Raw genomic sequence first — 12,981 nt, 5'->3', positions numbered from 1 at the left:
AGCAACCAAAAAGGTTTTTTAAGGCTAAAAAGTGGAATGTTATGCAATGGCCAAGTCAATCACCTGACCTGAATCCGATTGAGCATGCATTTCGCTTGATAAAGATAAAACTGAAGGGAAAATACCCCAAGAACAAGCAGGAACGGAAGACATTTGCAGTAGAGGCCTGGCAGAGCATCACCAGGGATGAAACCCAGCGTCTGGTGATGTCTATGCCTTCCAGACTTCAGGCTGTTATTGACTGCAAAGGATTTGCAACAAAGTATTAAAAAGTGAAAGTTTGATGTAGTATTACTTTTGGTCCCTTAAAAAGCGGGAGGCACATATAGAAACCGTTGTAATTCCTACACTGGTCACCTGATTTGGATGTAAATTTCCTCAAATTAAAGCTGAAAGTCTGCAGTTAAAGCACATCTTGTTTGTTTCATTTCAAATCCATTGTGGTGGTGTATAGAGCCCAAAATATAAGAATTGTGTCGATGTCCCAATATTTATGGACCTGACTGTATACTTATAAATAGCACGTTTTATTTTTTATTTTTTTATACCAGCAATAAAATTGCATATCTTGATTTATGTTATTTGGTGATGCCATTAACTGATTGCCATAGCGCCAAGGGGACTATCCTTTTACATATTTTAAGTGCACAAGATATCAGTGGAGGATCGTTGGCAAGCCGGGTCAGTACACAACTGCAGGTGAATCGGAATAGTCAGACAGGCAGCTCTGGTACACGGGAATCGTGTCAAGTAACAAAGCAGCACAAGGATCCACGAGGAATCTGGAGCCAGGAAGCATACAAGTTGCTCTGACACTCACAGAGTGCCAGAGTGAAGTTTAAATAGCCCAGCAAGTTCAAAATCCCCGCCCAGAGTTTATCATGTGACCGCAGATACCCAGAAGCACGGCTTCTGACAGCAGAGATCGGACGAAGCTGGAGCGTGGACAGGTAAGTTTATGATGCCCGAATCTGCATCGGAACACGCTTGACTTTTCCACTCCAGTTTGTGGTTCTGGTGATCATCCAGCAGATACAGATGGAATGATACTATGTGGTAAAACATAGCTCTTTATATACAGATTTACACACATACCCTGGCAGGAGCTAATTCAGCATCCTGCCCCTTTAACCAATCTATGCTGCTTTTTGCAACCTGCACATAAATCAGCCTTGAGGAGTTAACACCTTTTTACATTGCTACTAGCGGCACCACAACATCAGGATATAATATAATAAACTTGAAAACGCAATTTTATCATTTAACAAAATTTACATCACTCTGTAATTTCCCGAATCACTTGCTGTTTACATTGTTCAGACAGTTTCTATCACACAGGATGAAATGGTAATGACTCCCTGCTGTGTACTTTATCTAAAAAGACCTGTTGGTCACTCAGGGAGAAAAAAGGTCTAATTAGCATGAGGCTTCCTTTAGAAGTTACAAAACAGATTTTCTCCAACAAATGGCTACTGCATCAGAACGCAAAACATTTGTAATACAGCACTGCAACACAATATAAAAAAAATTCAATATATTTACAATTATACACAGCGGCGCATTGTGCCCCAAATTGAAACCAACCTATTCAAAGCTGTGCTATTCAAGATATCTTGCAGACCTTTGGTTATTCATCATCATCATTATCATCACCATTTATTTATATAGCGCCACTGATTCCGTAGCGCTGTACAGAGAACTCATTCACATCAGTCCCTGCCCCATTGGAGCTTACAATCTAAATTCCCTAACATATACACAGACAGACCGAGAGAGACTAGGGTCAATTTTGATAGTAGCCAATTAACCTACCAGTATGTTTTTGGTCACTGAAGATACCAGATTTTCTGACCCCCAATTCTACCCACTTCAATCTGGCTGGCCACCCACGGGTGCCTTCCTATGCCAGGTATACACAATAACCAAATGCCAGGCAGGTTTACCACATTATCTGTCCCTTAGCCCACTAGCTTAAGGAGTTAAGTCACCTGGCTGTCCGGACTTCACGACCCGTGGATCTGCCGATGTATTTCACTGGTAGAGAACGGCTACTCTAAAACCAGCTACCCTGCAGCTTCCAGTCCCAGAATTAATATCTCCTCTCCCCCCTGCTCTGTAATTACTCTACTGCAGCATTTCACCATATTAAATAATTTACTGTATTCACTGAGATATTGTCAGTAGTTGCGGCGGCCGCAGGCACCAACGCGACTCACTAGGTCCTGCTTGTGGCGTCTCGGCCGTCACTATGACGACTGGGGCGTCACTTCCGGTTCCTGCGTCCCGGTTGACTGGGCAACAACCAGGACGCATCAGGCTCCCTGCCGCCGCGCCCGGCCAGCTATCCAACAGCCGGGCGCGCGCAGGACTGCTCAAGATCAGCCTATTAAGGCTGATTAGTTTAGCAGCTGGGTACTCTGCTTTCTTATTTGGCAACACTGCCAGAAATTTATTATGCATGCACCTGGAGCTTTTGTTGGGCCCTGCTCTGATTGGCCCTTGGCACTATTTAAGGCAGTGAGGACTGAGCCTCACTGCAGGTTATAGCATTTTGCCTCAGTACTGCTACCTGCTCCTGTGTTTGGTGTTTAAACCTTGGATTGCTTTCTCGTGTATGACCTCTGCCTGTACCCGGACTCTGAACCATAGCCTGTGACCCTGACCTATTGCCTGTACCCAGACTCTGAACCATTGCCTGTGTCTCTGACCCTGCTGGTATCTGACATCTCTACCGGTGCTCTGTCCAGTCCACAGATCTCTGGCCTATCCTGCTCTGTGCTTTATCTCCTGTACCTGTGCGCCGCCATGTAAGCATAAACCTGTACTATTCTTAGCATAAGTCCTGGGGGCATCCGAGTACCGGTGAGCATAACCAGTCTCTACGGGAAAGGAAGCTGGTAAAGGTAAAGACCTCTACCCTTGTTCTACAAGTTTCTGTCACACTGGTGACCATAACATTATAACCGGCCAGTCAAGATTGGAGATAAATCTGCCATGAACAACAGCGACCCAAACCTTTCTCCAGCCCAGGTCCTGGATAATCAGCTCCAGGCTATATCTCAAGTTGTGCAGGGTTTATCTCATTGCTTGTCAGTACAAGAAGAGGCCTCCAGAAACCCGCAGCCTCAGTAGGCCTCCTCTGGTATCTCTCCGGAGCCAAAACTGAATTTGCCCGATCGATTCTCGGAGAGCAGGCCTGCCTTCCGCAACTTTAAGGAGATTTGCAGGTTATACTTTCGCCTGAGACCACGCTCCTCTGGCTCTGAACAGCAGAAAGTCGGTATTGTAATCTCTCTACTTCAGGGCGATACCCAGTCCTGGGCCTTCTCCCTTCCGCCAACGAATCCATGCTTACAAACCGTGGATGCGTTCTTCCAGGCCTTGGTTCTGCTATACGATGACCCAGACAGAGTGGCCTCAGCTGAGTCCCATCTCCGGGCGTTAAGGCAAGGACGTCGTTCTGCTGAGGAGTATTGTGCGGATTTCCAGCAATGGTCAACTGATAGTGAGTGAAATGATCTGGCGCTGTGGAGTCAGTTCCGCTTGGGCCTTACAGAGCAGATCAAGGCCCTCAGCTTATCACCCTCAATCAAATGGTCAGACGGAAAGAACCAACCAATCCTTGAAACAGTTTCTGCGCATCTATGTTTCCAAGTTCCATGATAACTGGTCCTCTCTCTTACCTTGGGCGGAGTTCGCATACAACAATTCCTGCCATTCCGCAACATACATCCCCGTTCTTCTGTAACCTTGGGTTCCACCCAAAAGCTAACTCTTTCTCTTCTGCTGTTTCCGTCGGTGATTCTGGGACACCTGCCTTCACATCTAGGTTAAGGTCCGTCTGGAAGAAGGTGCACTCTGCACTATGTCAAGCTCCTCACAAATCCGAATCCTTTGCTGATCGTCATTGTGAACCACTTGGCTGCACTTTATTCAAGGATGTCAGGATGGTACAGCAAGAGGTGTAGTCCTAGCATCAAACACACAAAAGTATTTACAGTTTCCCGTGACCCTGCTTCTAGCTAAACAGTCAACTCACTAACCATCAGCGTCACAACACAAAATCAGCTGTTTATGCGTCCTTCACAGCCAGGGCCTGATTAAGGGTTCAGACCGCCCTAGGCTAATATGTCCTTAGCGCCCACTCAATTACCACGCCAGGCTAATACAAGGTAGGTAAAATGAACTTGTCTTTAATTTAAAATCCAGCTTCCTTCATCCACTTTTTTTTTTAAAGGGTCACTCATTTCATTTTCATTAAAATCAGAACTGTATTGCAGAACAGAGGCATGAACGCGCACTGCTAAAGGGGAAGGGGGAGGGGGCTGTCATGCCTGCGTCTGCCACCGTCCTCTCTCCTACCCGCTTATCTTCAAGCACCCGCCCGAGGAGGACTCAGTGTCGTGAGCCTTTACCATGGGAATATGTCAAGATTGAAACCTTACTACATTTATCTTTCATGTTTTCTTCTTATTTTGGAGAATTGCTATTCTCATGTTATTTATTATTTTAAAAGGAATATTAGTTTATATTTCTCCTATCACAGTTTTGCACCCCCCTAGGCTGCAGCCTAGTCAGCCTAGTGGATGGTCAGGTCCTGTTCCCAGCACTAACTACCTACTAAACCAGAAATGAATCACACCCATGTGCTCCACCAGTGATCCTGTGCTCCTTGTGCAGAGAAGGATTAACCCTGTCTGCAGCAGGAGTTTGCTGACTCCTAGAAAGACTATCAGTGACTCTAGTAACAATCTGTGACAAACTGCCCTTTTTGCCACAGGTGATACTTGTGTGCGAGGAAACCACTCAGCAGGAATTGTATAGGGGAGATCAATATGATCTATTTGTGCTATACATACAAATGATGTTATGTGGATGGGAAATTAAACAACCAACCATCATTGTTGTGTGACAGGACCATTTAGCTTATGAGTCACTTTTACCTTAGCAGTCTGGCTGGGCCGAACTGCAAAATGTAGACTTAACCTCATGTGTCAAACTCCCATTGTCCCATAGATTGTAAGCTTGTGAGCAGCGGCCTGCTCACCTCTATGTCTGTTTAACCCAGTATTGTTTATTAGTTTACTGTGTTTGTACCCAATTGTAAAGTGCTACGGAATATGTTGGCGCTATATAAATAGATGATGATGATGGCTGCCCTGGGCTAATACGCTCAGAGTGCCCCCTCGCCTTCTATGCCAAGCTAATACACGGTAGGTAAAATAACCCCCCCCCCCCCCAAGTGTTTATGTTCTTGTGTTTTTGAAACTCAGCTGTTAAAATGGTCACACCAATCTTTGTCACTCATTTAGTTTTCATTCAAACCAGAACTGTATAGCAGAGCAGAGGTGTGAACGAGCGCTACGGAGGATGAATATGTGAAAGGAGGAGGGGGCTGTCACGTCTGCGTCTGTTGCCATCCTTGTTTCACTTAAATGTTTATCATCAAGTGCCTGCCCAATGAAGACTCATTGTCTTTAGCCCTTAACAGGGGAATACGTTAAGATTAAAGCCTTATTAGCTTATTCTTTTTACTTTGAGAACAATTATTCTCTTATATTTTGAAATTAATTCCAGTTTATACCTCTCCCTGTCACGATTTTGCACCCCTATAACTCTAATGCCCCCTGCAAACCTCACGCTCTATGCTGCAGCCTAGTCAGTCTATTGCAAAGTTTCTTAACTCCAGTCCTCACGCACCCCAACAGCTCATGTTTTCAGGATTTCCTTAATCCTGCACAGCTGACTTAGTCTACTTGGCTGGGTAGTAATTATCCTACCTGTTCCACAGACAAAAATCCTCACATGAGCTGTTAAGGGTGTGTGGAGACTGGAGTGATAATTAGGCCTCAGTCTAAACCGTAAAAAAATGCAAGAAGCAGAGGAAGTAATGTAGCCTTGTCTGTGTCTATAGCAGAGGTCAGTCAGGGCATTAATAGCATTACTAACCACAATGGATTCCAGGCTGTGAACAGGTGCATCCTACTAACAGGGACTTTTACACATTTTTAACTAATCTTCTCCAACTGATAATAAGATGATTCACAATAAGCTGTTATTAATGTCTCTGCTGCTCTATGGTGATAACATACAGTCAGGTCCATAAATATTGGGACATTGACACAATTCTCATATTTTGGACTTTATACACCACCACAATGGATTTGAAATGAAACTAACAAGATGTGCTATAACTACAGACTTTCAGCTTTAATTTGAGGGAATTTACATCCAAATCAGGTGAACAATATAGGAATTACAACGGTTTCTATATGTGCCTCCCACTTTTTAAGGGACCAAAAGTAATGGGACAATCGACTCAAAAGCTATTTCATGGACATGTGTGGGCTATTCCCTCGTTATTTCATCATCAATTAAGCAGGTAAAAGGTCTGGAGTTGATTCTAGGTGTGACATTTGCATTTGGAATCTGTTGCTGTCGACTCTCAATATGAGATCCAAAGAGCTGTCACTATCAGTGAAACAAGCCATCATTAGGCTGAAAAATCAAAACAAACCCATCAGAGAAATAGCAAAAACATTAGGTGTGGCCAAATCAACTGTTTGGAACATTCTTAAAAAGAAAGAACGCACCGGAGAGCTCAGCAACACCAAAAGACCCGAAAGACTACGGAAAACACTGTGGTGGATGACAGAAGAATTTCTTCCCTGGTGAAGAAAAACCCCTTCACAACAGTTGGCCAAATCAAGAACACTCTCCAGGAGGTAGGTGTATATGTGTCAAAGTCAACAATCAAGAGAAGACTTCACAAGAGTGAATATAGAGGGTTCGCCACAAGATGTAAACCATTGGTGAGCCACAAAAACAGGAAGATCAGATTAGAGTTTGGCAAACAACATCTAAAAAAGCTATTACAGTTCTGGAACAACATCCGAATTGACAGATGAGACAAAGACCAACTTGTACCAGAGTTATGGGAAGAGAAGAGTATGGAGAAGGAAAGGAACTGCTCATGATCCAAAACATACCCCCTCATCAGTGAAGCATGGTGGTGGTAGTGTCATGGCGTGGGCATGTATGGCTGCCAATGGTACTGGTTCCCTTGTATTTATTGATGATGTGACTGCTGACAAAAGCAGCAGGATGAATTCTGAAGTGTTTCGGGCAATATTATCTGCTCATATTCAGTCAAATGCTTCAGAACTCATTGGACGGCACTTCACAGTGCAGATGGACAATGACACGAAGCATACTGCAAAAGCAACCAAAGAGTTTTTTTAAGGCTAACAAGTGGAATGTTATGCAATGGCCAAGTCAATCACCTGACCTGAATCCGACTGAGCTGCATTTCTCTTGATGAAGACAAAACTGAAGGGAAAATACCCCAAGAACAAGCAGGAACGGAAGACATTTGCAGTAGAGGCCTGGCAGAGCATCACCAGGGATGAAACCCAGCGTCTGGTGATGTCTATGCGTTCCAGACTTCAGGCTGTAATTGACTGCAATGGATTTGCAACAAAGTGTTAAAAAGTGAAAGTTTGATGTAGGATTCTTTAGTTTGTCCCATTACTTTTGGTCCCTTAAAAAGTGGGAGGTGGGAGGCACATATAGAAACCGTTATAATTCCTACACTGTTCACCTGATTTGCATGTAAATTCCCCCAAATTAAAGCTGAGAGTCTGCAGTTAAAGCACATCTTGTTTGTTTCATTTCAAATCCTTTGTGGTGGTGTATAGAGCCCAAAATATGAGAATTGCATCCATGTCCCAATATTTATGGACCTGACTGTAAATATAGTAAAGGGCTTCTCCAAGCATTGATTGATAGTAAACTAGTGCTGTACCCGAGAGCAGCGTTCCCCATTCTCTGTCATATAATGACAGATCATTTCAGCACTTTTGAAGCTGCGGTCGGCTGGTCAGAGAGTCTCAGAATTGTAAAGAGCCGGCCTGGCATTGCCCTATGCCCAAGTCACACAGGTGCCACCATCACTGCTTTCCTATGGAGTCAGTGACAATTCTATATCCCTACAACAAAGTCATTCAGAGCTCTATGCTCTGAGAAGCTCAGTCTATGAGTAATGTTTACCCCTTGTCAGCAGCAAAGTGCCCTAGGAAATGAGACATATATTTCATGCACCCTCCAGAATATGACTGGACACAATGCAGATCTTCTTGGCTACATTTATGTTTTGCTACATCCTGATACAATGTGATACAGGTGATGAAATCTGGTGCTTTTACATGTCCTGACATAGACATGAAAACTTGCAGTTTATCAGCCAGTGACTGACATCCTAAGCAGCCAATCACAAGTGATGTTACAGTTCTGCCCAGAGGTTTAAGTTCTAGCCCACAGCAATTCTCTCATTCATAGTTCCAGAGATCTTCCTGGGCTGCAAGCACTGCTCATTCCTGAATAATGGGGACAATGATGAGAGGGATAATACTGTGCGCCCTCACACTGGGGGCTCTGGCAACAGGTAAGAAACATCACATGACTTTCATGGCTCTAACTGAAGGGCCACACAGGTGGCAGTTACATTGTACTTAGGATAGGCATAAGGCTGATTGTCTGTTCTACAATGTATCAGTGTGTGAGAATCTCGGGGTCTGTGCAGCTACTAATGTATCAGTGTATGTGAGAATCTCTGGGTCTGCGCAGCTACTAATGGATCAGTGTGTGAGAATCTCGGGGTCTAGGCAGTAACAGAAGAGATTGGGTAATCTAACACTAGTTACATTGTGAATATATATTTATCGCTATTTAGATGCAGATTGCTTATCAATAAATTGCATTAATTCAAATGTTGCCAAGATACTGTAGAAGTTACATAACCTGCTCTATTGTTGCTGCAACCTGTAGGTGAAGAAATAGTTTTTTTTACATGAAAATGATGCAAATTAGTCACAAAAGATGATGCATCAACTAACACAGAAGAGACAGATTCTGCTGCACTGATCCATGATCTTAGCGGCATCCTCCTATTTATATCACTATAGAGGCCACTGACCTGTAACACAGGTCATACTGTACATAGTTACCAGCTCTTTCTGATTTATAGGAACAGGTTTGAAATATTTGCCCCAACAATGTTTACCAACTACACAGTGCAGCTCTCTGTCTGCTGCAAATAATATGACTTCTCAGTTTCCACATTCCCTGGGCTTAATAAATGAACATTTATTGAGGAGTATTTAAATGACCACTAAACCACAACATGGAAATGTTCATATATGAACCAGGGAGGTAGATCACTGCCGCTCTGTTACAAATTAATAACCCACCGCTCCCAATTACAGACAGCTGAAGCTCCTCCCATATCTTCTGCAGGTAAAACCACTGAGACTGAAGTTCTTTGTGTTACTATTAGTTCACCGGTCCTCCCGTGTGTATGAATCCACACAGCAAGTGTGACAGGCTGTCACTCAAACTCTGCTCAGGTAGAGCAGCCCCTCCCTCCAAACATGGTAGCCTGCTGCAGAGAAGTGAGAGAGCATGGTGAACATATTTATCATTTATATAGTATATTATACAGCGCAGTAATACAAATATGTTCATCAATATTAATGATGGTGCCAATAAATGACACTATAAGTTCTGAGAAGATGACTTATTGTGGTCCATGGAACAGACTACGCTGAATGTGACTAAACGTGGTGTTTTGGTTGTAACGTGGCATAGGATGAATGCAGGCAGTGATGTACGGTGTGACAGAGCAGCAAATACTGATGTCCGGTCCTTCCTCTGCTGTACAATTTGCATACACGTCCCTATAGTTACACAGATATAGAATATCCAGCTTCCCACCACAATGTGAAGTCTTATTGTCCCCAGACATCAACTTATTACTGTGTCCCTCTCCCACACTGGCAGCCGGTTATCCCCCCCCACCTCCCTCCTGGAGCTGAGAACCCAGTCCTACAAGATTGCTGTATAACACAAGGGTAGAGTATTGTGTTCTGGAAGGAGTGCAAGCTCTATACATACAAAGCTTTCTCTGGTATTATGGCCTATACCTTATGCTGCTAGTTAGTGTATAATGCTGACAACTGTCCTTAATTTACATGGACAGTCCCAGGTTCTCTAGGTTTGTTCCTGGTATTTGTTGCTGGAAATGTCCCTATTTTTCTCTATTTGCCAAGTGCAATTCCACTTTTTCTGCATTTCGGATGCATCTATTACCATCTACTCCTATTATCTGGGCTTCACCACTCTATATTTGTAGAGGATTTTGTAAAATTTAAAAAGGTGCAGTGTTATCACATTCAGTAAACCTGGCACAATGGGGCTGGCAGTGCTGCAAGGTCTGTGTGTACCCTGTGTGACTCACCTGGCTCAGTAGCAGGGGTGGGACAGTGCATTGCTGCACCCAATAGATACATGTTTGGCAGGGGACCAGCTATGCCGCTCTAGCTTCCCAGGCCCTGCACCCTCCATAGTTCCGCCCTTGTTCAGTAGCAGTGTGTCCTTGGTAGTAACTTGAATTCTGTATTCTCGCTAATCATGTGACGCTGACCTCTGTCACATGACCAGTCAGCTGATCGTACAATGTATGACTTGTCACTTCATGTACATGTGAAAATATCATACTTTTTAACCTATAGGGCAGAGGTCTGTCTTTGCTCACATTACATGCAGAACTGTGCCACACACAAGCAGGTCAGTGCATTTCAGTCACATAAATCAGATCCTGTCTTATATAGCTTGTAGTGGATGACTTGTAGAGCACTAGGTCCAAGGTCACGGCAGAGGCGGTGTTGGCTAACCTGTGACACTTCAGGTGTTGTGAAACTACAAGTCCCAGTATACCCTTCCAGCAATAAGCTGCTAAATATTGGCAAAGCATGCTGGGACTTGTAGTTCCACAACACCTGGAGTGTCACAGGTTAGCCAACACTGGTGTAGACAGAAGATTTCGTCACACAAACAGTTTGTACTGAAAGGTTGGGTTAAAGAAACACATGAATTAAATAGAGATGGTGTGTGTGTGTAAGTATATGTGTGTGCAGGAATGCATGTGTCTATCTATCTGTGTAGTGTGTGTGTGCATGTGTTTGTATTGGCTGTAGTCACTGTTACCTGGCTCTGTCCTCTGGACATGGAACAGTGAAAGTGTAATGGATTTTTCTACCCAAAATGTAATGCTCAGTTACCACCGCCCATCCCCCCCTAAACTAGCAGAACTGAAGTTCACACCGGAGGGGCCCCTGCAGTTTACATGGACTGGGCCCCACTAGCTCTGTGCCCAGTCTTCCCTCTGTGATGACAACAGGGGGAATGTGAGGAGCCTTAGTAACTGACGAGGGGTTTGCATTTGACATGTGCCTGTGGATGATTGCACATAGAGAAGATGAGGTACAATGCTGGGGGGGCCAGTTATCCTGAAACGTGGTAGTTGCCTAGAATACCTGTATTAATACATCCAGAATTGGAGCAGCTGTTTTTCTGTGCAATATTTGGACTTGGCAGTCCACACACTATTATTGTGGATGTGATTTTAGGACAGGAGGAGGACAGGCCCCTGGTGGAGACACAGTACGGATCTCTCCGAGGGAAGACGGTATTCGCGAAGGAGACGGACAGAACTGTACACGCTTTCTATGGTGTTCCCTTCGCAAAGCCTCCAGTTGGTCCATTAAGATTTGCAAGTCCAGAACCCCCCCAGCCATGGAGCTCTGTGAGAGAGGCCACTGACAATCCCCCCATGTAAGTACACAGGAGGGGAATGGATGAAGTTCAGCAGATGCTGATCTGGCCTCAGGTTTGTTTTATTTGTCTTATACATAAACTCTCATCATACTGTCTACAGGTGTCTGCAGAGTATAGAGGTGATGCAACAACTACAAGATACGGTTAAGGCCACAATTGCGTTACCCCCCTTGTCCGAGGACTGTCTGTACCTGAATATCTTTACCCCAGCAGACCGAGAAGACAATGTGAAATTACCTGTAAATATGGCCCTCTAACCTAAGATATTGCAATGTATTATTAATGCTTTCTGTACTATTTAAGATATATATTTTTTAGTGCTTTTATCATAACAAAATTGTATATTTATTTTTTTTTAGTAAAAAATTTGGCTTTTACTTTATGTACATGGGTATTTGTATCCACTTATTATATATATTCTTCCATATAAAATTATATATAAACCTTGGGGATAATCACTTTATATTATTAATCACCGTTACAGGGCTGGAAATGTGCCCCCATCTCCGAGTATGTCAGATATGAGCCACAAGTATATCCAATATTATGAGTGACAATTTGTTAAAATGCCACAATCCAATCTACCTTATTGTATAAAGCAAGTGTCACACACAGATTATTTTACTGCCCATAATTGCGTTGCTGGGTCTGAGTAAAATCTGGGGCCCCGGCCTAGTGCTCCAAATACTCCTCTTATATACCATGTTCTCGGAGAAAGAGGGCATCAGCTGTTTCTGTGATATTAACAATTGTTCTGGACAGTCCTATGGGTGCTGCCAATGTTGAAAAACATCCTGGGTACATTTACTGTGTACAGAGAAGCACAAATGTCAGATGCTTTCTTGCCCTCTCGTAATGGGCAGGTGGGAATCTGTAGACAAACACGTGTAGATCTTTGTGTCTCACTAATGTAACGTTACGTTTCATGCTTTTGCCCAGGTGATGGTATTTATACATGGAGGTGCTCTGTCGATCGGAGGGGCTATGATGTTTGAGGGCTCGGCGTTGAGCGCCCATGAAAACGTTATCGTTGTCTCTATCCAGTATCGACTGGGGCTCTTGGGCTTTCTTGGGTAACTCACATTTTGCATGTAAATTACATAAATGTACACAGTAATTCATCATGGTTTTTTAGGCGCCATAAAATTCTGCAGCGCTGTACAGTCAGAATTATTAATCAATTAAAATATATACATAAAACCAGAACAGGTGCAGACGTGAGACAGAGGATAGATAGGGCCCTGCCAGTGAGAGGCTTACAGTCTACAGGGAGAGGGCGATGCTGAGACATTAAGAGATAGTGGTACT

The 12,981-nt window shown here is 43.7% G+C and overlaps 1 protein-coding gene across 1 annotated transcript in view; it reads left to right on the top strand.

Moving 5' to 3' along the window:
- The first annotated feature begins 8,329 nt into the window (after positions 1 to 8,329).
- The window catches only part of LOC142104609 (fatty acyl-CoA hydrolase precursor, medium chain-like), a 31,542-nt gene continuing 26,890 nt past the window's right edge, over positions 8,330 to 12,981 (top strand). Inside the window, exons 1-4 of the mRNA XM_075189386.1 lie at positions 8,330 to 8,443; positions 11,466 to 11,670; positions 11,774 to 11,912; positions 12,613 to 12,746. Coding sequence (XP_075045487.1) covers positions 8,383 to 8,443; positions 11,466 to 11,670; positions 11,774 to 11,912; positions 12,613 to 12,746 — 539 coding nt within the window. The 5' untranslated portion in view covers positions 8,330 to 8,382. The remainder of the gene's footprint in view (positions 8,444 to 11,465; positions 11,671 to 11,773; positions 11,913 to 12,612; positions 12,747 to 12,981) is intronic.

The sequence above is a fragment of the Mixophyes fleayi genome, chromosome 10, assembly GCF_038048845.1.
Source record: "Mixophyes fleayi isolate aMixFle1 chromosome 10, aMixFle1.hap1, whole genome shotgun sequence".
NCBI lineage: Eukaryota > Metazoa > Chordata > Amphibia > Anura > Limnodynastidae > Mixophyes > Mixophyes fleayi.
Note: the sequence above shows the minus strand (reverse complement) of the source record. Positions and strands in the feature narration are given on the sequence as shown.